General features: G+C 36.9%; 1 protein-coding gene across 3 annotated transcripts in view; it reads left to right on the top strand.

Annotated features, from left to right (window-relative positions):
* The window catches only part of PDS5A (PDS5 cohesin associated factor A), a 119,861-nt gene extending 95,595 nt beyond the window's left edge, over positions 1–24,266 (top strand). For all 3 annotated transcript variants that reach the window (XM_020878931.2, XM_070451996.1, XM_070451998.1), the window contains exons 27-33: positions 2,846–2,978; positions 3,554–3,673; positions 6,780–6,842; positions 7,604–7,749; positions 8,768–8,876; positions 13,031–13,383; positions 21,614–24,266. In XM_020878931.2, coding sequence (XP_020734590.1) covers positions 2,846–2,978; positions 3,554–3,673; positions 6,780–6,842; positions 7,604–7,749; positions 8,768–8,876; positions 13,031–13,383; positions 21,614–21,617 — 928 coding nt within the window. In that variant the 3' untranslated portion in view covers positions 21,618–24,266. The remainder of the gene's footprint in view (positions 1–2,845; positions 2,979–3,553; positions 3,674–6,779; positions 6,843–7,603; positions 7,750–8,767; positions 8,877–13,030; positions 13,384–21,613) is intronic.
* Positions 24,267–24,569: the final 303 nt, after the last annotated feature.

The raw sequence follows: 24,569 nt of genomic DNA on the forward strand, positions 1-24,569 counted from the left end.
TTCTTTGACCCATTGATTGTTTTCAGAGTGTGGTTTGGGGATTCCCTGGCCGTCTAGTGCTCAGGACCCCACGCTTCTATTGCAAAGGGCCCAGGTTCAGTCCCTGGTCAGGGACGTAAGATCTTGCAAGCTACATGGCCAAAAAAAAGTGAGAGACTGTGGTTTAATTTCCATGTATGTGTGAGTTTTCCAATTTTCCGTTTTCCTTCTGTTACTAACTTTTAGTTTCCTGCTGTTCTGGTCAGAAAAGACCGGTTTTAAGCCTTGTGGCCTAATGGATGTCGAGGCCCGTTAAGGCTACGGTCTGCCCTAGAGGATGTCCCAAGTCCACCTGAGGAGTCTGTGGGCTGGAGTGTTCCGTCGTGTCTGATGCGTTTGACTGGCTTAGTGTTGTACAGGTCTCTGTCTTCCCTCTGGTCTCCTCTCTGGTTTTCTGTCCATGACTGAAAACAGGGTATTGAAATCTCTTATCATGGAGCATGTATTGCTCCCTTTACTTCTGTCAGTTTTTGCTTCATAGGTTTTGGGGCTCTGTTGTTAGGTTTGTGTTTATAATAGTCATATCCTCTTCAAATACAGTCCTTCTGGGTCTTTTGCAATCCAGTTTGTCTAATTACAAAATAGCCACCAGCTCTCTTTTGGTTACTGTTTGTATGAAATGCATTTTTTTCCCCATCCTTTAACTTTCAATTACTTTGTGTTTTTGTATCTGAAATGAGTCTCTTATAGATAAGATATATATGGACATTTTTTCTCCCTTAATCTACTCTGCTTCTCTGCTTTTTAATTGGGAGATTTAATCTATTTTCACTTAAAGTAATTACTGATAAGGGAAAAGTTACTTCTGCTGTATAACTGTCAGTTTTCCCTGCCTTATGTGTTTTTGTTATTTAATTGCTCCATTACTGCCTCTTGCTTTTCTCTTTACAGTTGAACTTTACAGTGTGAACAGGTTTGAACTGTGCAGGTTCACTTACATGCAGATTTTTTCAATAATAATATTATAGTGCCTCAAGATCCACAGCTGGTGGACCCACAGATACAGACAGACTTCATATACAGAGGAACTGATTACACAGTGGGCGAAGACTCAGTTAAATGCAAATTACTGTGTGAAGGGTCAGCACCCCTAACTCCTGTGTTATTCAAGGGTCAGCTGTAGTTGTTTTTTGTAGGGAACTTTTTTTATTCTTTTGGATATATTTTTTAGTTATTTTCTTAATAATTACTCTTAAGATCTTAAAGTTGTAACAACCTATTTTGAGTAATAGCAAGTTAATTTCACTAGTGTAAAGATACTCTGCTCTTGTGAAATGTGAAGTCGCTCAGTTGTGTCCAGCTCTTTGCAACTCCATGGACTGTAGCATACCAGGCTCCTCCATCCATGGGATTTTCCAAGCAAGAGGACTGGAGTGGGTTGCCACTTCCTTCTCTGCTCTCATATATTGTTTCCTTTCACATATATGTGGTTATTTTTATGCGTTTCGTTTATTTTAATTGTTTTGGCTGTGCTGGGTCTTTGTTGCTGGCAGGCTTTTCTCTGTTTGCAGAGAGTGGAGTCTGCTCTCTAGTGGCAGTGCTCAGGTTTCTTACGGTGGTGGCCTCTCTTCAGCCGAGCACAGGCTCTGAGGCGCATGGACTTCAGTAGTCGCAGCGCACGGGCTCAGCGGTTGTGGTTCCTGGGCTCTGGCACACAGGCTTAACAGTTGGGGTACAGGGCTTATTGCCCTGCAGCATATAGGATCTTCCTGGGTCAGGAGTCAAACACTCGTCTCCTGCATTGGCAGGCAGGTTCTTTACCATTGAGCCACCAGGAAATTCCCTGCATTTGCATTTTAAATCATATATTTAAAAGGGGGGATAAATAAATAAAACTAAAAAGTATTTACATATCAGAAGCTCAGCAGTGCTGGCCTTGTATTGTAGCCATGTTACCTTTGCCAGTGTTTTTTATTTCTTATGGTTTCAAGTTACTGTTAGTGTTCTCTCATTACAGCCTGAAGGACTGAGTTTAGTATTTATTGCAAGACAGGTCTATAAAAGCAAACTCCATCAACCTAATGCTAAATTTTCCTTTACAGTAGTCTTTTAAAACATATGTATGTACTATAGGCAAAGAAGTACACACAGATTATCGTCAAGTGATTTTTTTCTCCTCTTGATGGAGTAAAACAGTAAGTCCATGGTGGTTGCCTAAAAAATCATCATGGGAACTTAATAATAGATTTTGATTCTAGATTTGGCAATGTAAGTTCCTCAGATGATCCTAATCTTCATCCCAATTTGGGATTCACTTTTACTTAGAAATTCAGGTGTCACCAGACACTTTTATGTACTAAATGACTATAAAATAACAAGTGGAAAACAGAAAAATGATTTGAAATGTGACTATTTAGCTGAATTACTGGTTATAGGCACACCAGTCTCATAACACATGAAAGTCAGAGTTATGTCACAGTAAAATTACGTACGAGCCCTAGATCATAGGATAAACAGCTTCCAGATGGTCAAAATGGCAAGACTGTGCTGTATGCAGGTTTGCTCGTCATTGCTGGATATTAACACACATTATGTCATCTAAATGTTTATTAAATACCTATAGAGTGACTCTTCATGTGTATACCTCATAAAACTGTCAGGCTTTCTCATATTAAGCTATATGTTTATGTTTGTTATTTGTGATGTTATATTCTATTTTAATTGAATATTATTAACAGGATATTTCTATTAATCATTAGCGTTTTACTCTCTTTATACTCAAATAACAGAACTTGCCAGTAAACTAATCCACTCAGCAAAAGAACCTTCCATTAGTCTCTTTACTAAGTAAACATGTTTCATTTAGGTGCCTCTGGTTCATGCTTGAAGTTTTAATGACAAAGAATGAAAATAATAGCCATGCCTTTATGAAAAAGATGGCAGAGAACATCAAGCTAACAAAAGATGCCCAGTCTCCAGATGAGTCCAAGACAAACGAGGTAAGATAGAACTAGGCCAGTGACGTCAAGAAGTTACAGGGGAAAGCAACGTGACCCTTGTCCCAATTGTTGTTCCTGTTGTATAGTAGATAGATTACAGACTGCTTATAAAATATATACTTAGAGTTTATAAAAATATATACTTAGAGTTTATAAAAATATGTACTTTTTCTTTCATTACATTGAATTTTGAAAAATGTTTATTACTCTGAAAAAGATATTAAAATATGTACAGAGCATGGGGATAAGAACTAATGAAATTTATAACTATGCTGTCTTAAGAACTAGTAAGTAAGTGTTACAGACCAGTAGATAGTCTTCTTGTATGTTTCCTTTAGTTTGGTTTGTTGTTTTTAATGCATACTTGGCATTCATGTTAAAGTAAAATGAAGGGGACTTTTTTGTTCTTGTTACTGGGAGGCTACATCAGAAGTGCCAGGGACAGCATGCAGAATGTTCAAGGGATAAACAGTAGCCCCATGTTACTGTGTTGATTCCATGTTACCTATTGGGTAGAATTGGTACCTGTGCTTATTTTGCACTCCTGAAAGTTACGTGATTTGTTTCCTCCCTAGAAACTTTACACAGTGTGTGATGTGGCCCTGTGCGTGATAAATAGTAAAAGTGCTTTGTGCAATGCAGAGTCTCCAAAGGATCCAGTCCTGCCAGTGAAATTTTTTACACAACCTGAAAAGGTAACTTTCTTCTCTTCATTTTCCTACCATACTGAACTTAATTTGAATTTGTTACTGTCATCCTGGTGGCAAATACTAGACTGTCTTGACTACAAAGTAAAAAAAAATACCTCTGTGAGTTTATCAAGAAAGGGGAGACTGTCTTCCAAAGCCTGAAAAATGTCATTCTCACCTTACAGAGTAGATAATACCACTCAAGCTTGGTGGTGTGCCTGTGTGAGCTATTCCTTCTGGGTATTTCTGACATGTAAGAGGGATTTTCAGATTTCTTAACCTGTCTTCATCTCGTCCTGTTAAAACACTGTTAATCTTTTTTCAGACAAGTAAACAAAATGTTTGGCAGAGTGTAAATTATACACATCTGCATATGAAATAAAGTGTTAGTATGAATGGAATCGGTCTTGGCAGCTGACAGCCTGGATTCGAAGTTAACAGGCTTCCCGGGTGGCTCAGTGGTAAAGGGTCTGCCTGCGATGCAGGAGACACAGGTCTGATGCCTGGGTCGGGAAGATCCCCTGGAGGAGGAAGTGGCAGCCCGCTCCAGTATTCTTGCTGGGAAAATCCCATGGACAGAGGAGCCTGGTAGGCTGCAGTCCGTGGGGTCACAGAGAGTCAGACACAGCTGAACCACTGAACACACGCCCAGGTTAACTCTTCTAAGCTTCAATTTCTTCATCTCTAAAATGCGGATGATGATGATACCTGTGAACTATTACTAGTATGCCTAGGTCTATGAGAATTAGTCAAAAGGAAGCGTTAATTAGTGGTATCGTTAGTAATGGGGCTTCCCAGGTGGCCGGTGGTAAAGAATCCACCTGCCAATGCAGGAGACGTGGGTTCTGTCTCTGCGTTGGGAAGACCTCCTGGAGAAGGAAGTAGCAACCCAGTTCAATACTCTTGCTTGGGAAATCTCATGGACAGAGGAGCCTAGCAGGCAGTCCATGGGGCTGCAAAAGAGTAGGACCTGACTTAGCGACTGAACAATAATAATAACATTATTAATAATACATAGTATGTTTATTCTGCTATCAACAAATGAAGTTTTCCATGTAAGTAAATTTTTCAGCCAATTAATAGCTCTTTAAATTTTTCCAGCTAATTTGGATTTTAAGACTTTTTTCTTTTTTTCTTTTTTAAACAGATTGCATTTTATTTATTATCCACTTGAAGGTGATATTTTGAAGTTTTAACTTTCCTGTCGTTTGTTTTTTTAAAAAACATCAATATTTTTAATGAAAAAAATATGGCATTTAAAAATTTAAACAAAAATTTGTATCCAGTTTTCTTTAATGGTCTAATACTTAGAATTTATGCCTGGTTTTAATAGGAATAATAAAGATTGCAAAGTTACTTGCTTTCTAATTGAATTTACTGGTCTTTATAAATACTCCTACATGAGCTCTTGAATTTAAATTTACTTTATTGCTGACCCAGGGCTATTATGATTAGAATAGTATCTATATAGAATTTACATACAATAATAGTCCTGTCGTCAAGAATTTGCATTGCTGTTCGTTACTATATCTCATTCTAATTGATTTTTGTTTTGATATGAAACTTAGAATGTTTTTAACCTTCATAATAATAATTTAGTTTTCCATTTTCAATGAGCATCTTTCCTCATTTCCTTTTCCAATATACTGCTTTTCATATGGTGTAAGTTCAAACACAAGAATATTAGGGATATTAAGATCGTGAGCCTAGTGGTATTACAGTATATCTTGATGTAACATTTATTTTGGCTGCATAGAAGCCTTTGTAAGGAAGAAAAGAAAGATACAGGCTTGCCTAGAGTGCATATCGAAAGTGTGATTTCTTCATAGGCACATTTAAGCCGTTTTGTTCTCTTCTATGACACTAGTGTGAGGGTCAACTTAATAAAAGAAAAAATAATTTTTAAGGTGATTACTTAGAAATGATGAACATCCGGATGATAATAGATCATTTTGCTTCTGTGACTTGTGGTTTACTTGTGCTATTCCCAGAGTAATTAACAGAGAGAGGCACCACGTGATCAGATTGAACTCTTTAAGTTTTTTATAGATATAACTTTTAAGAAAGTATCATCAGTGTCCACGTTTGGTTTAAATTCATTTATTAACTAGTTAATATTACTGCAGCCCAAGAACATTATGATCGACTATTAGATTTTGATGGTGTATTTACCTTTATGATTTGCACAGTCTACTTATGGTTCTAAGAAACAAAATATTTTTAATTAAAGTAAAAGTTTTTTTTGTTTCAGTAAGGATAATTTTCTTGAGAGTTCCCTGGTGGTTCAGTGGTAAAGAATCCACTGCCAATGCAGGAGAAAGGAGTTTGATCCCTGGACTGGAAAGATCCCCTGGAGAAGGAAATGGCAATCCACTCCAGTATTTTTACCTGGGAAGTCCTATATACAAAGGAGCCTGGGTGAGCTACCGTCCATGGATTTGCAAAAGAGTCAGACACAACTTAGAAACCAAACAAAAACAGTTTTCTTGAGATCCTACGTGGGGTTCTTTTAGTGAGTGTTAAGTGCCTGATATATGCATAGTACCATTTTGGGTGCTTTAGGAGCACAGAAGTAAATTCCCTGGTAGTGTAGTGGTTAAAAGCTCTGCATGTCTATTGCAGGGGTTGTGTTCAACCCCTGGTGGGAAAGATCCCACATGTGTGACACAGCCAAAAAAAGAAGTAAATTTTATAATAGAGTGTAGGTGAACACAGTTCATTGAGTAAACTGGAAACTGTAATAGAAGTATATTTTATTTTAAATGTGATTTAAGGGAATTCCTTCACGATCCAGTGGTTAGAATTCCATACTTTCACTGCCAATATCCTGGATTCAGTCCCTGGTCAGGGAACTAAGATCCCACAAGCCATGTGGCACAGCCAAAAACAAAAAATGATTTGCGTAATTTATCTCTAAATTTGACTAAGTCTTGTGTGTCACTTGATTTAATTTTAAAACTAAACTTACAGTATGGTTCATGAAATATGCTTTGATGATTTGATAGGTTTCATAGCATAAATGAACCTGTTACTGTAAGGCATAATGCCTGAAAAGTTTTATGAACAACAAAAATATACATGTTCACGTTTGCTTTTTTTTTTTTTTTGATAGGACTTCTGTAATGACAAGAGTTATATTTCAGAAGAGACAAGAGTACTTCTGTTAACAGGAAAGGTATTATATACTAGATAATTGGGGGATCTTTACCTCCTGTGTGTATTACTGCTAACCGTTAAATGTCCCTCAGATTTTATAGTTCCTGATTCTTAGACATCATGTTGCGGATTGTAGCATCTAAAGCATTTGTTCTCTTGGGCTTTTTTCTGCCATGAACCACTTTTGAGTTAAAACCATGTGTCCTCGTCAGTACAGATAGGGTTCAAGTTATTTAGAATTCACAAAGCAGATTTCCCTGAAAAATGATATAATACATTTAGATGTGTAAGAAAAAGAAAAGAAATAATTTTAAAGTACTAATGTTAGTTTATATCCTATAAAGGTAATATGACATCTAAAAGAGCAAAAGGAAAAAGGAAATTTAATATTTGATAAAGTATCTAAACTGTTAAAACTATATACACTCAGTAGTTTTTATCTGTAAGTCATTTTACTCTGTCTTACTCATTATGTATTTCACTGTGTTTTAGGGGTACTTTTTATTTTAACTGAACAATAAAGAATAATTAAATATTGCATAGGTGTTTTTTTTGCATAGTTATTTTTAAAAGAAGTAATACTTCTGACTTCAAATTATGTTCATACACAGTATTACAGAATTATCATTTCTAATAAATTTAGGATTTAACTTGCCAACAGCAACTGTTTTAACAACAATTCCTGGGCTTAAGCAAAACAATAATCCTTTACATATGTATAAATTTGTATGTATTCCTTTTAGTAAGGTATAAAATAACATGCATATATGTAATTTCTAGCCAAAACCTGCTGGAGTGCTAGGTGCTGTAAACAAGCCTTTGTCAGCAACGGGAAGGAAACCGTATGTTAGAAGCACTGGAGCTGAGACCGGAAGCAATATTAATGTAAATTCAGAGCTGAACCCTTCCACCGGAAATCGACCAAGGCAATTTTTTTTCTTCAGTTGTTTTTGTTACAGTTGCTCACTACTTGATTCATCCTTTTCTTAAAGCACATCACAAAAATGGACTTTAGGGAACATCTTAGTGAAAAACATAATGCTGAATTTTAGGATGATTAATGATGGTGCTTGAGTGTACAGTGCACATTGGGAAATCGTTTAGCATTCTAAATGTATGGAAAAGTTAGAAATGTGTGGTACAGTGAAACTAATTTACTTGGAAGTGTGTGTGTATGTGCAAATTTAACACTTAGAAAAACTGAAAATATATAACTTTTAAAAAATTTATTTATATGCTTTTTAACTCAAGAGATTTAGTATAGCATGAATAAAGGTAACATTGTTAATAACATTTTCTACTTATTATTAAAGATTCTATGTTTCACGTGTCAGGTGTTTACTGTCTTAGCTACTGCATAAAAATTTCCACCTGACCCTACTCTTACGAACACTGAATAATGAGGCTTTTAAAGATTTCATTCTGATTCATGATATTTTAAGAATAAATTCAACCAGTAGTGCTTTAAACACATTTTTAGCTGTAGTATCCAAAGATATAAAAATATTAATGTGGGACATCAGTGGTTTACATGGATGGTGGGCGTCAAACATGTCTCCCGTGGCCTTTTCTAGCAGCCCCCTGTCTTACAGAGCTAATTAAGAACACAGACTGATAGTCTTAATCTGCTTGCTTTTGCTTGGTTTTAGCGTTTTTCACCCCCAACGGATAGGCTTATAGAATAATTATGTTGTTTGTTTCTTGACAACTAATCTATCAGGTGATTTTAGGCAGGCATTTCTTTCTTACATTAGTAAGGTTAAATGGAAATTGGTAACTTGGTGTAATAGGGCAATAGGCTGCAGCCACAGATAAGAGTCTTGCTAACTTGGCCAGCCTTCTAAGCCAGTCTAAGCCTCCTGTTTTCTTACTGGTATAGTGAGAGAGTAAACTTTGTATTCATGTGATCAAATAAAGAAGCTTTGGTTTGTTTCTCTTCAACAGGGAACAGAGTTCAGAGGCAGCAGAAACTGGTGTTAGTGAAAATGAGGAGAACCCTGTAAGAATTATTTCTGTCACACCAGTAAAGAATATTGACCCAGTAAAGAATAAGGTAAATTTTCAAAGAGTTTCTCCCATCCAGATTCTTATCACAGTTTCATGACAGGAGTGAAAACCCACGTCAGTACATTAATTATACTACATACTGTACGTGTGTGTGCCTATACTTACTGTGCTTCCTCTCTCCAGAAATGATTCTGTTCACTTTCTTCATTTAACCAGAGTTTATGTGGTCACCCATAGTGGTATCCTTCGACCACACTACTTTTCCCAGTACCTTGAAAGAATAGGAACTAAGGGGTTTTGAGATCTTGTTTTCAATACTTCATTGACTCCTGCCAGAGATCAATACTTCTTGTTAAACTTATGAGCTGGCCTTAATGTTTGAGTTTTTGTTTATTTAACAACTACATTCTTTATTTGATGGTGGATCTTTTATCTGTAGCTCCCAATATTCTTAATTTTTCAGCAGGATAAAAAGGAATGTAACATTGGTAGGAGGATAACTTTCCTCAGTTGGAATAGTATAAGAATACTAATATATTTTTTTCCATAGAATCATATTCTTGACATACTTTGTTATACACCATATATTTATGATATTTGTAAGATGTTTTAGTAACAACCCTCAGGTACATAAAATATAGGACTATACAGTCATACTACAGTAGCTGAACTTTTCCTATCAAAACTCATTGTCTAAACTCAAGCTCAACAGATAGGGGTTCGTATTTTTTATATATATTTATTTGGCTACATTGAGTCTTAGTTGAGGCATGCAGGCTTAGTTACCCTGTGGTATGTTGGATCTTAGTTCCCTGACCAGGGATCGAACCTGTGTCCCCTGGAGTGGAAGGTGGATTTTTAACCCCTGGGTCACCAGGGAAGTCCTGAGAAGGTTCATTTTTTGGTCAGTCTCTCACTGTCCATACTTGGGCTCATTGCTGGCTGAACTTCACTACATCAGTAGATTCAGGGAACCTCTCAAAGGTCTTAGAATTCAGAAGCCAATAGATTTAGATATTGTGGGATCTTTTTTATATAATTAAACATTCAACATAAACATGCTTAGATTCAGAAATGCATATTGGTACCGATACTTTAATTAAACATGCCTGTAATGTGTATTAAGAGGTAGTACAGGATACAGATGTTTACCTAGTACAAACAGCTATCTGTAACCTTCCTGACCTCTGCGGTAAATTGTATAGAAGATAAATTGGGTCTTTAAATTCTAATTTTTGAGGGGCCAGAATGTGACTTTGATTGACCTGTAATGTTACATTGTTTTGTTCCAAACCCTGTTTTAACTTTTTCATACTTCCAAAGAATGTTTTAACGATTCAGTGTTGCCTAAAGAGGTCGTATTTTGGCAAAAGCCTGATAGCTTCCCAGTCAGATCTCCCGTAAGTTGATATGATCATTTCTTTCCAGGATCTGGTCCTCAGTCTTTCAGGCTCAAAACACTGTGTTGCTAGTATATTAAAAGAAGATAAGATCTAAGGGAGTGTTTCTCAAAGAGATTGATGCCTAAACCAGTTAATTAGTTAATAAAAACTATTCAACAGATTGGATATGCATGTTTACAGATCAGAATATTTCCTATTATTCACTCTGTGAGAGAAATCAAATTGTATATATGAAGAATGAATAAGGGAGGTGGTTAAAAGAAGCAAGATACTACCATTCCATGGATGCAGGCAAGCAGTGCTGCCAGTGTTGCCCTTTAGAGTCTTTTTCTTCACGCCTGTGGCTGATTATAGGCATGGCTATGCCTTCACGCCTCTTCATTTGGGTTTTGTGTGCGTTTGTTATACATATGCACATATATATGATCATAAATATGTAAATATGGTCATGTACATGACTTTTAATAGTCTTTTTTCCCCTATTAAACAGCTTTATCTTGTGTTTTCAGTTGTTTCTCTCCAGAATTATCATTTTCTTACATGTATACACATAAATTCCTTCCCCCTTCTTTGTCAGTGCAAACAGTGTTGCATTATTACTGGTGACTTTTTTTCTAGGGGCTGAGTTCTAGCAGTGGGATTGCTTGGTCAAGTAGTAAAATACTAGAGATTTTCGATATTTCCATATTGTTTTCTCAGAAAGTTAGAACACCTGACATTTCTACTAAGTGGGTACTTTTTTCTCTACATATCCACCATCAGCTGGTTTTATAGTTCTTTTGAATCTTTTTCTGTTTAAAGTATCAAAACTAATGCCCCACTATTGTTTTAATTTATATTTATTTTTGTTGACCATTTGGATGTACTCTTATGTGAATTGCTTGTTCGTATTTGCCCGTTTTTAAATTATCTCTAATCTTTTTTTTTCTGGCCATGCTGCACAGCTTGTGGGAACTTCCCTAACGAGAGATTAAACCCAGGCCACCAGGGAACTCAGTAACTCAGCTTCTGATGCTGTAGTAGTTATGCCTTCTTGTTAACACTCTTGCTTCCTTCTGATCTAGTCACCACATGTAGCACCCAGTGTGATCTTTTTAAAATATAATTTGGATTATGTTTGCCCTCTGTTTAAAGTCCATCAGTGACTTTTACTATGGACAGAGGACCCTGGTGGGCTGCAGTCCATGGGGTCACAGAAGAGTCAGACACAACTTAGCAACTGTACAACAACAACTTTTATTAGCACTTAAGAATAAAACCAGATTTCTTAAAGGTCCCATAAAGCATTCATGGTCTGGCCCACACTTGCTTCTCCTGCCTTACGCCAGTCTCACGTCACTTCAGGCTCCTTAAATCCTCCAAGCTCTCTCCTCCTTTGGGTGCTCCATGCTGCCTGTTGCATCTGTCTAGAGCACTTTACTTTTCACACGGTAAGCCTTGCTCTGACACTGTTTAATATTCCCCAGAATAATCAAATTGATGTTTCCTTTGTTTTGTTTTGTTTTTTCCTGAATGCCCCTTTCTTTAATCTCTTTAGCTCTTAGGGTAGTCTGTACTTAAATGTTTGTTTACTCTTTAAAAAAGATTAATCATCTATTATGCACATCTGTTTGAGGACCAGAACAGCATCAGTCTTGTTCCCCAGTCTCTGCACAGCAGCCGCTACCTGTAGTAGACACTAAGTTGAGTGAATGGTTTCCACCTCAGGTTTAACCACACTTAGTCATCTTTCTTGGCCTTTTTATTTTGCCCAGGAATCACCATCTTTCACCAGGTGACTTTGCATATCTCTGTTCTAATTCATTGTATACTGTTTAACAGTTTACCCTGTGTGGACCACCTTACTCTTTTTCCTTCATGTGTTATCTGTTCTCTTAAGATAAAGTTTACTTCAATGTTTTAATCCTCAACATGAAACGCTGACTTTTGGATTTTCTTAACTTAAGATACTACTTTCATGAGTTTTCATTTAAGTAAATTATCTTGAAACATGAAAGATTTATATGTGTTTCTTGGTCATTCTGAAAACATTTTTGAGAGGAGATGAAAATTAATTAACTGAAAAGGTATAGTCTTACTTTTTTTGGATGATGGTAGTCTCCTTTGTTTCCCTTGAATCAATTCAAATTATTACAGTTGATTCCTAAATTTCATTCATATAAAGGTCACTTTCGTCCTGAAAACTAATATTCCTCCTAATGTCCATTATGTCTGTTACACTTAAATGGAATTTTATTAGCTTAAACATTTTAGATGACAATATGTATGCCAAACTAGAAAGAGGAAAAAAAGAGAATGTTCAGAAAAGAATAGGTTAATGACTGACACAATAAGAAGAGACAAAAGTTTGAATGAATGAGTGAAGTGAGATATTAAAGAACTTTGTTATAGAATTATGAAGATTATTACAGTTAGATGCATCATATAGAAAGAAAATAACATTGAACTATGAAAACATCCTCCCTGCTTTTGAAAAGTGGTAACATTAAGAACATACTAGTAATAAAAAGGACGTTTTTACTTAAAATGAGTGTGAAAGAATAGCTGAGTAGGTTTTCTCTTATATAACTGCCTGTGCCATTTAATACATATTTACTGAGTATATTGTATATGCCATGCACTATGGTTAGGTATCATGTTCAGTCCTTACCTTAAGGAATTTACATTCCTCGTGGGATATAAACAGTGAGTTAGAAACCCTGGAATCCCAACTGAAATACTTGCAGAAGGCTTCTTCTAGTCAGATCAGTGATATTTAAGGAATTTCTGTTCATAAAATTGTTTTCTGCTCTTCTAGGAGATTAATTCTGATCAGTCTGCCCAGGGCAACATCAGCAGTGACCGAGGAAAGAAAAGAACAGTAACAGCAGCTGGTGCAGAGAATATTCAACAAAAAACAGATGAGAAAGCAGATGAATCAGGACCACCTGCCCCTTCAAAACCCAGGAGAGGACGTCGACCCAAATCTGAATCTCAGGGCAATGCAACCAAAAATGATGATATAAATAAACCTCTCAGTAAGGGAAGAAAGAGAGCTGCAGTCAGTCAGGAGAGCCCTGGAGGTCTGGAAGCAGGTAATGCCAAAGCACCCAAACTGCAAGACCCAGCCAAAAAGGCAGCGCCAACAGAGAGACAGATTGACTTGCAAAGGTAACGCGCTCCATTCGTTCTGAACTTTGAGTTTAGACACTTGGTTCTGTTCCTCGTTGCCAGCCACACCCAAACACCTAGCCATCTGGGGGTGAAAACTGCCCCCTGGTTTTCCTGAGTAAGTTATGATGGCATTTGTTTTTATCTCATAACCTTCAGGACAACAATTTGAAGAGAGATCTCCTAAATTAGGATGTGGTATTTTGGTATTTCTATTTATTAGCAAGGATATTATTATCTTGGTCTTCTTCACATAGTTGCATGGGGTTTACTAAATATAAAGGGCTACTTTTTTATACAGAAGTCCCAGAATGGAGTAAATAGGTGTCATGACACAATGAACAAGTATTCTTGCTCTTTGATTCCACTTGTTATAGTAAATTTAATATAAGTCAACAACTTACTTCTCTCCCCTACCCTTCCCAATGAGAATAACCTCACAGCTGCTCGTCTTTGATCATGTTTGGGTTGGGTTTTACATTAGCATTTATGAAATTCTGAAGTTTGGGGTTATCAAATGTGTTATATTTTAAATGTCTCTAAGCACGTTTTTTCAGTATCTAATGGCAGCTGTTCCCGGCCCAAATCTGACTAAGTAATGGGTGTTTCTTCTACTTAGTCACTTCTAGTTTTATGGACTAAAAGTAGAAAGCCAATATTGGGGGCAGATTTTATTATTTTCTCCTCAAACCTGGACCTTTGACCTGGAACAAGATACTTAACCTTGGCCTCCTTGTCTTCATCAGTAAGACAGTATGATAATACCTTCCTCAAAGTATTGTTCTAAGAATTAAATGGATCATTAAATAGAAAGCACTTAACAAAATGCTTTGTGTAGAATAAATGCTCAGTAATTAACCACTGTTTTGAATTCTAGTTGCTTTATTTTTGGTTATGCAGAAACTGAAGAAATTTCATGGGAGGACATAGCCAGAATTTTCTAAAAGGTTTCTAGAATTCTGGCCATTCCTCACCCACATAAAATACTACTGATATCACACCCAGGCCACCTGGGCCACCTGATCTTATCTGTCATGAGCTGTCCTTTTGCCATCTAACCAAAATATCCAGGCACTTACTTGAACCCTGAAAATAATTTTCAGTAGCAATCAACCTTGTCTCTGAAATTGATCATTGTAAAACCTACTGCTCTGCTTTTAGTTACACTATATGCCCCCCAAAGTATTAAAAAAAAATCTTAAAATATCTCTTTTAAGAGTGAAAAGGAAAAAAAGAGTGAAAAGATACCTTAGAAGTCTTAAGTATGCCAGTTAGTAGATGGGTTGGGCAATGTGTTACACGCAATACAAACTTCTTTGATGATAGGTGTTCCTGAGAGTACTTCAGAACCATGGTGCTTCAGTAGATACTGTGCACATACCTTAGAAACTTCTGATTGATCTATTGACTATTACTGCATGACTAACAAAACATGGAAGGACATTCTGAAACTTTCTCCCAAGCTTCCTTTTGTCTTTTCCATTCTTTGCTGAATCTAATATACAGCTCCACCCTTAAATTCTAGCATTATGACTTTTGTTTGGAAACCTAATTACTCCAGAAACTCTATATTACTCATGATATTCTCTTGCATAGAAATAAACGCATTATAGGCACATGAGTATTGCTCTTTACACTTCTCATTTGTTCTTCTAACAAATACAGATGGATTAGACTGCCAGCATTGTGCTGGGTGTTGGCAATACATAAGTATCCAAAATAGATAGATTCTTACCCTCAAAGAATCCCCAGCTTATTAATTCCAGAAGAGAGCAGAAAAACTTTCACTTCAGGTCTATTGACTGATAAAATAAAAATATAAGAATTATTGTTATTGCTGCATAAAGCAGTGACCTTCTGCTCGTGCGATGTGGGTGAGCCTTAAGGACATTGATTATGCTGAGTGAAATAAGCCAGACCCGGAAGGACCAACAGTGTATGCGTCCACTTAGATGAGATACTCGAGTAGTCCAGCTCAACTCATAGAGGCAGAACGAGGTGGTTGCCAGGGGGTGGGGGTGGGGCCTGACTAGGCATTACTGTTTAATAGGTACGGTGTTTCAGTTTGGGAGGATGAAAATATTCTATTAAAATATTAATCCTAATATTATTTATTAGGTTGTGCAAAAGTAATTGCGGCTTTGTGTTATTGAACTCTGCTCTTTGATATTCATATACATTCTTAAATAAATGTATTTATGTTTTACATCATTTTAATGTGCAATTTCTTGCTTTATATTTTTTTGCTAATGACGTTACATTTATTTTAGACTGTAGAAATGATGCTAGACAAAAAGCAAATTCAAATGATTTTAAGTCCGAAATGGGTTGTAAAGCAGCAGAGACAATTCACAAAGTCAACAACACACTTGGCCCAGGAACTGCTAACGAAAGTACAATGCAATGGTGGTTCAAGAAGTTTTGCAAAGGCGACAACAGCCTTGAAAATGAGGAGTATCGTGGCAGGGCATCAGAAGTTGACAATGACCAGTTGAAAGCAATCATCGTAGCCAATCCTACAGCTACACAAGAAGTTGCAGAAGAACTCTCCATCGACCATTCTACGGTTATTTGGCATTTGAAGCAAATTGGAAAGGTGAAAAGGCTTGATAAGTGGGTGGCTTATGAGCTGGATACAAATCAAAAGTAGTAGTTGTTTTGAAATGTCATCTTCTCTTAGTCTATACAACAACAAGGAACCATTTCTCAGGTTATTGTGACAGGTGACAAAAAGTGGATTTTATGTGACAACTGGTGACGGCCAGCTCAATGGTTGAACCAAGAAGAAGCTCCAGAAGCACTTCCCAAAGCCAGACCTGCACAAAAAGGTCGTGGTCACCGTCTGGTGGTCTGCTGCTGGTATTCAGCTTTCTGAGTACTGGCAGAGCCCTTACATCTGAGAAGTGTGCCCAACAAGTCAGTGAGACGCACTGAAAAGCGCAGCGCCTGCAGCCAGTATCGGTCAGCAGAAGGGTCCAGCTCTGCTCCACGGCATCCTCAGCCACATACCGCATAACCAGCACTTAAAAGCTGAACAAATTGGGCTCGGAAGTTTTGCCTCATCCACCATATTCACCTGACCTCTCGCTAGTTGACTACCACATATTTAAGCATCTCAACAATTTTCTGCAAGGAAAATGTTTTCCAAGAGTTTGTTGAATCCTGAAGCACGGATTTTTACGTTACAGGAATAGACAAATATTTCTTGTTGACAAAAATGTGTTAGTTGGGGAAAAATGTGTTGTTTGTAGTGGTTCCTATTTTGATTAATAAAGATGTGTTTGAACCTAGTTATAATGACTTAAAATTCACGGTCTGAAACCACAGTTACTTTTGTACCAGCCTAATAGAGATGAATGACAATGATTGTACAACAATGCAAATGTACTTAATGCACACCCAACTGTGTACATAAGAGTGGTTAAAATTATAAATTTTATGTTACATATTTTGTTTCACTTAAAAAATTGTTAACATAAGACTGATAATAGTTAACATTAATACAGTGCTTATTATTAGGCTCAATTCTAAGCTCTTTGTTAACCTATGAAGTGCTTAAAACATCACTACATGGGTAAGTACTATCCTTATCCCTAGTTTATAAAGAGGAAGAAATCTAAGGAGAGAGAGTCCATGCAGCTTTTGGTCCCTTTGCTTACATGAATAAGCAAAGTAGAGGCAGGATTAAAACCAGGCATTGTCACTCTGGAGTCCATATTATATTGTCCTATTAAGGTAAAGTTAAGTCTTAATTCTATGAGTACTATACATGCATACAAAACTAGTTTAATAGAGGATTACTTTGAAAGACTTCCTTACTTTAAATAACTAGTGTAGTTTATATATGTGAAACTTTATTCCATAAAGTGGAAAATGTTTGCATGCAGTTAATTTTTATAATTATTACATAAGAAGCTAGTTTATTAAAATAATCATAGGTTAAATCAGACAAAAACTATAGTCATCTTTTAAACCTATTTCAGAATTCATGCAGAGAAAAGCCCCTGCATTTCAGCTTCAGAGAGGGAGTAAACCAAGGGAGAGGTCATATATTCTTGAAAGTGCCAAACTGAAATGAAGCACATAACACTATGAAAGCACTGAAGGACTGCAGTGAATAGTAGGTGGGATAATGTGTGGGGTTTTGGTATATTGATGGAAATAATAGTGGTAATAGGGGAAGGTTGTTAAACGTCTATTTAAGACAACCATCTTTATAAAGCAAGTATCAACTGTATGTTAGAAATAAGGAGGTTAGACCTGAAACAGTTACTTTCCCAGGCCACCTGACTGGTGCTACATAGAGCAGGGATTTTGAATCCAGGTCATGTTCCTTATTAACACTGTATTGTTAATAGTGACAGCTGCAGTTGGTTATATTTCTCCTCTAAACCATGAACATTCACAACTCTCATCTTTGTTTCTCCTCTTAATGTGTAAAAAGGAGATGTTTTAATGTGTAGCACTTCATGGCAAATAGAGGGGGGGGAGTGGAAACAGTGACAGACTTTATTTTCTCGGGCTTCAAAATCACTGCAGACAGTGATGGAAGCTACAAAATTCAGACACTTTCTCCTTGGCAGAAAAGCTATGACAAACAGTGTATTAAAAAGCAGAGACGTTACTTTGCCAACAAAGGTCCATATAGTCAAAGCTATGATTTTTCCAGTAGTCATGTGTGGATGTGAGAGTTGGTCCATAAAGAAGGCTGAGCCAGCACCGAAGAATTGATGCTTTCAAACTGTGGTGTTGGAGAAGACTCTTGAGAGTCCCTTGGACTGCAAGGAGATCAAATCAGTCCATCCTAAAGGAAATCAACCCTGAATATTCATTGGAAGGACTGATGCTGAAGCTGAGCTCCAGTACTTTGGCCACCTGATGCAAAGAGCTTGAAAGACCCTGATGCTGAAAAAGACTGAGGGTAGGAGGAAGATTGGGGCGACAGAGGATGAGATGGTTGGATGGCATCACCAACTCGATGGACATGAGTTTGAGCGAGCTCCGCGAGATGGTGAAGGACAGGGAAGCCTGATGTGCTGCAGTCCATGGGGTCACAGGGTCACTTCAGCAACTGAACAACCACCAACACCAGCAATAGGAACAGACACTAAAACAAGAGTTCTGGTGACTCGGCTAGTGTTCTGTCCTTCAGCTTCAGGGAAAAACACTGGTCAAAATTCTGAAGGTGCCAGTTTTATTTCTATTTCATGGGAAACTCTAGCTTTCACCTTCCTATAAGTTTCTAAACATACTTTTCATTAACTGCAAAAATTACCTTTGATTGATTTGACATCTTACCTGTATTTTTATTTGACAGCTCACCTGTATTTTCCTGAGACCCAGTGAGAATCAGATACAAGTTAAAGCCACATGACTGAACAGTTCAGAATACAGAGCTAATATACACACCTTGAATCAGCCTTTTAAGGTTATCAGTACACTTTCAACCATGTAATTAATAAAAGAAACAGGGTTGCCAACACTGACAGCAAATCAAGCACTGCATTTCTGAGCTAAGGATGAACCCAGAGTGGTAGGATCAGGTCACTTACTGCCCTGGCAACTTGAAGTGTAGCCTCGGGCCCTTGCATTGTGGAACCAGATCTGGGTCTGGATCGCTGTGCTAAAAGTCATTTAATTTGCCCCCAGATTTTAAGCTTGAATGTAAGCCTTTGAGAAACAAGGCCGGGCATACTTGTGCCTCTCTGTGACCGTGGTATCTAACTCCAGCTATTTCGTCAGTCTTTCTTTGCCTTGGATTACTCTTCACACATTTTACTTACTTAATTTCTCACTTCACTGATGGTCTGTTCCTGCTCTGATCACGGCTGTCTTTATATTACCATCTGAAAAGAGCCTTTCCTGGCATTACCCTACCTCTCCTTTTAGAGCTGAGTGTCAGATCTCAAGGTCAGTCAGTCTGCGCTGGGTACTACTACTAGCATCACCTCCAGAAAACTTGCCCAATTTTATTACTTGGTATTTATACTCCTACCATATTTCATGATTATTTAAACTTTATTATCAACTAAGTAATGAAAACCATTTTTGAGGCCCTAGTATATTTCAGCCACAGTCTAGATACTTTGTTTATAAACCCCATTAATGCTTCAGCCCGATAAAGCAGGACCTTTCATGGCAGCCTCTGCATCCATTTAAATGCCACGGCGTCACTTACACAGTGCAGCCCATGCAGACCCCTCTGGAATTCCTCTTATTAGATCCTCTCACTGACAACACTGAGTAAATAATAGTTTTTAGTATGATTTCTACTTATATAATTCATTTGTTAATTCAGGATTTTGACTTGTAAACTTACCTGTAGGATTTTTTAGATCCCTTTGGATTTTTGCAATGAATGTATTCCATCAGCTTCTGTGTGAGTGTGTTCCAACAAATGTTCCTGTTCATATTTTGGGCTGCATTTGAAATTGTTACTTCTTTTGAGAAAATTCCTTGAATTTACTCTGTGGGTTTATAAAACTCAGCCATCTGTTTACTATAGTTGGGAAATAGTATCTGTAAAACTGGACACTTAATATTGGCCTCCTGAGCCAGAGAATGGAGGATTTGCCATCTCTTCAGTTGTTTACTAGTCCACTTGTTTTTCCTTTGTTTTTAAACGATTATCCAAATGGCAAGCAATCCCAAACGTTTTGCACTGAAAATGTGTTTTTATAGGTGTGCTGATTGTTGAGTATGTTTTATTTACCTTTAAGGCCAAATTCTTCCATGAAAAAGAAAATATCAATAAACACCTGTGGAGATACAATCCTTAAACTTGGAACATATGGGAAAACTGAATTTAAGTAACTTATCAATAGGATAACAGCAGTTTTGGATTAATGTGTTTTGTGTAGTATGCTTAGTATTAGAGCATTCAAGAATCTTGGAATTTTTATTTTATTAAGCAAAGAATTTACTGATTTCCTGTGCTCATTTGTATAGTGAGAAGGTTTCCTCACATCACAAATTTATATTTTAGAAGTATCCCCTAAGTATGTTTCCTTATGTATTAAACAACCATATATTGGTTTAATACAAATATTCTTCAGTAACAAGTGAATTTTTATCAAAATAATATGAAATTTTTCAGAAGCCAAGTGCTCGGAAGTGATGGCGATTCACTTTGGGACATAGAATCAAGTCCAGGAAATCCTTCCAGTGACCTGGATCATTTAAAAGTCTGAGCGAGCAGCCAGGAAGATACTGAGGGCTCAGAGCTAGTGAAGGGAAGCTTCCTGAAGGTGCAGCGGGCAGCTTGTAGAGGATGCTTTGATATCGTGTTATTAAATTCTATTATAACAATACTCTATAAGAATCTTAATTAACTTTTTTTATTGTTAGCATTGTTATCTTTATAAAAGGTATATATAACATTGGGGTTTGGGAATATAAGTAAACATCCCCCTTATCTTTCTTGCCCAAGTTTGGAATCGTCAGGGAGACACAGTCTTAACGGCTGATTAAAAACGTGGAATGATAGGGAGCTTCCTGGCGGCCTAGTGATTACTATTCCCTTTTCACTGCCCTGGCCCAGGAACTGAGATCCTGCGAGCCATGAGTTCCACCCCACCCCCAAATGTGGAATGACATAGGCTAGGTAACGGCTAGTACTTTGTCCCTAAATTGAACAAATAACCTCACACAGACCAGAACTCCAGCATGCCCAGTTTTCCCCGCCCACCACTCCCTCACCCCTTAGATGGCTTCTTTCTCCTCCCAGAGAGGAACAGATGAAGGGAGAAGAAGAGACCCTATCCCACCACTCCATCCTTCCAGGGGTCATAGTTTTCCCTCCCTATTCGGGAAATAGAATCAATGGGGGATTCTTCGTAGCAGAACTAAGCTAAGTTTTCCTCCTTTTTTAGTACACTAAAGAATAGAACTTACTTTTGCTGCTTTTTAAATTCATTTTACCATAGTTGTCTAATAATTTTTCTACAATTTTGGAAATATTAATTAAAAATTATTTCAAATAGCTTTTAGTGTTTTATTGTAGTAATAAGCAAATTGGCCATTTGGTAGCAATGCTTATAAAAACTTCTTAATTGGTATTTTGTTTTTATATAGTTTATGGAAAGATTCCTAAATCAAGTTAAGTCTCATGTGAAAAATGAAAAAAATGTTTTCAGATTTTGGATAATGATAGAAAAGAAATAATCTATGTATGGTTTGTTTTCCTGTTTTTATCTTACTAACATTGCTTTCTTCTACTCCTATCCCCAAGGTAAAAAGAAAATTTATTTGCAAAGGGAGAAAATGAAGGCCAAACAGAAGCAGGCTCTAGCTTCTGCAAAAACTTGGATTCAGAATGACCCTGAACAGAAAATGAAGTTAACTTCAGAACACACTTTCTGCCTTGAAAACTGAAAAAAGCTATTACTTCCTTTTTTCACATGACCACAACTCCTTTGATGGAAATGTACAGCAAAAACTCTTTGAGAGAGAGGCTAAAAGCAACTCTTTTCCACTCTTCCCCCAGACTTTTCTTATGAAAAGTCAATAATTAAGCAAATTGCTTAACACTTGGTTCCAGTTCCTGCATATCTGGAGTTTAACGGCATAATACACCATTAATTTCCATGCTGCAGTCTTTATTTTAAAGAAAGTAACAGGATGTCCTTACACTGACAATGAAAATTCATCAATTTTAGAGCCAGGAATTTCCCGTGTTACACAAGAAAAAAAAAAAAAAAAATAGAAGTCTACTGAATTAATTTTTTAGAGGAAGAGAAATCAGATTAAATGTCTTTTTTTTCCTTTTGGAAACTTTTATGTATAATTCTTTCTGCCTGCCTACTTTTCTGCAAAATGAGATGTACAGATTTCAGTTCCCTGCTATGAAAAGTGATGTGGTGGCAATTTTATAAATGTTGCTTTCTGATTTTTATCAGAGTGAGAAAATAATTAAAATTATTATTGATTTCATATCACTTCATATTTTGATTTCCCCTCCATTTTAGTTTAATATAATTTGCAATAAATGTACATATTGTTGTCTGTTTCATAAAGCATATCACTTTAAAGTGGTTTTTACTCCTGTGATTATGTTGGAATATTTGAAATTTTAAAGGAGTAAAAACTGTCCAGCATTTGGTTTTATAATGTTTGTCACCAGATTTTTATTATTGATGTAAAAAAAAGTCAGCTCTCTTTAAATAGTGGGACTTTGGCCGCTTTGTAAGGACAGTGGGAGGTGCTTAGGACCGCTGTCAATCTCAGCTTTGTGCTGTTTGGGGAATGAGTGCTTTGCTTTTGTCTGCCAGTCTGCGCTCCGTTTTTATGTTTATTTTTGAAGACAACTGTTGCATCAGTATATTGTTTCTTGGCATTGTTCAGCATAGGTAATGTGTGCACTTTTTGTGTACACATATTCATATTTAAGTTTTTTGCATAAAATAAATGCTTCTAGATGTCATATGGTAGTCTTTTTTAATCTTTTTATCATATTATTGTTTTCCTGTGAAGTTTGTATGTGAAAGGGCTAAAGTTATAAAGAAACAACGTGATTACAGTCAACTCTCCATTATCTATACAAAATAGTGACTATGCCTCAGGTTTTGGATTTTGCATAAAATCATGTAATTAATCATAAAAGTAAAATAACAAAGCCTAGCGTAAGAGCTAATTCAGGAGGAACTGAGATCGGTCCTTTCTCACCTGCCCCCACTCCACCTCAGCCCTTTCCCCGAAGCCCTGTCTGAATGCACAGGGTCCTTGCACACACCTCGCGTGGGTTTGAGGACATAAACGCTGTGATAACTTGGTCTCGACAGGCTGTAGTCTACGTGAGACGTAAAGAGTGAACATGACCTGTGTCCAAAAAGGATAATGTTAAATGTAAAATTTGTTGGTAGTAAATGTCACTTAATGTTCTCATAGGTAATCAAGAGTTGGCTGTATACTGACTGACTGAAAGATGGATAAGTCTTTTAAATATGCATATACACACATTTAGATATTGGATGATGGCTAGGGAACAATGGATACCAGATATTACCTTTTAAAAGGGCAGAAAAAGTTCTACTCTTCCTTATTGCCTCTTCATAACCCTTTAGACAGATAAAATGTTGCCTCCAACATGCTGAAAAAGATGATCTATGCACAAGCATCAGACAAGTTCCTCCAGCCATCAGTGGGCACGTTCTGTTCAGATTTTGAAGTCCTCTCAGCGTCAGACAGCTTGATTCTTACGGCCACCAATTTGCCACCAATAAGAAGCACACTGGTAGAGGCCGCCTCTCTCTCATCTCCTTCTAACTAATCATTCGGCATCATAGCTGACTAGATAACCTTGTGTGAGGTTATATTTAACGTAGTGCAGCAGCCATTCCCACCAGTTACGGCTGCTTAGATTTTTGCAAGAGAGGAGTTAGCTAAAAGGATCTGGTCCACATACAAAATGTAAACGGAAAATCCTTTTTTACTATGAAGCAAGGGTCTGGCACTAAGGGCTGGGAGAGTAGGGTGGTAGATGGAGCTGATGGGGAGGGACTTGTTTAAGGGAAATTGTCGTTTTTCCTTTGAAAAAGGAGAAAGTAAAATCTCTTAGGAATTTGGTATTCACATCTCAGAGAAATACAACACAAAGTGCAGACTTATATTTGAGAATTAATGTTAACCCTTTGTGTCTAGTTTGAAGCTTCTTGTATTTGTCTAAAACTACAAGCCAGAATTTTGTATCTCCTTTGATAAAACGTGTGTATAATGTAAAGTAGTTTTGCATATTCTTGTGCTGCACATGGGCTGAATTTTTAAAAAAAATTTTTTTAAAGACTTGAAGAGAACCTTGTAATTTGTGTAAATGACAAGTGTAAAATCCTACCATAAAATGCTAAAAATATGCATTGTTTCAAATAAAACCAAGAAATGCAGCATTATATAGTAGTGTGGAACCCTGAATATTCATGTACCCTCTTGGTATGTCACAAGCTGATAAAATGTCTTTGCATATTTTCTGTTTAGATTCTGGACTTTGCACATCCCCATAAGGAATCAAAGGCCACCTTCAAACTTCTGACTACATGGCTTACAGTGACTGAGGGAGAATATAATAACAGGATGAATTCTTATGGGCATCTGGGAAACTTTAGAAATTGTCTTTTAAGAACTTCAAAGTGGCCTTCCATTTAAACTAACCCGTTGATATACCTTTTTATCGCAAATTCTGAACATGCACATTT

This window comes from Odocoileus virginianus, chromosome 21, assembly GCF_023699985.2.
Source record: "Odocoileus virginianus isolate 20LAN1187 ecotype Illinois chromosome 21, Ovbor_1.2, whole genome shotgun sequence".
NCBI lineage: Eukaryota > Metazoa > Chordata > Mammalia > Artiodactyla > Cervidae > Odocoileus > Odocoileus virginianus.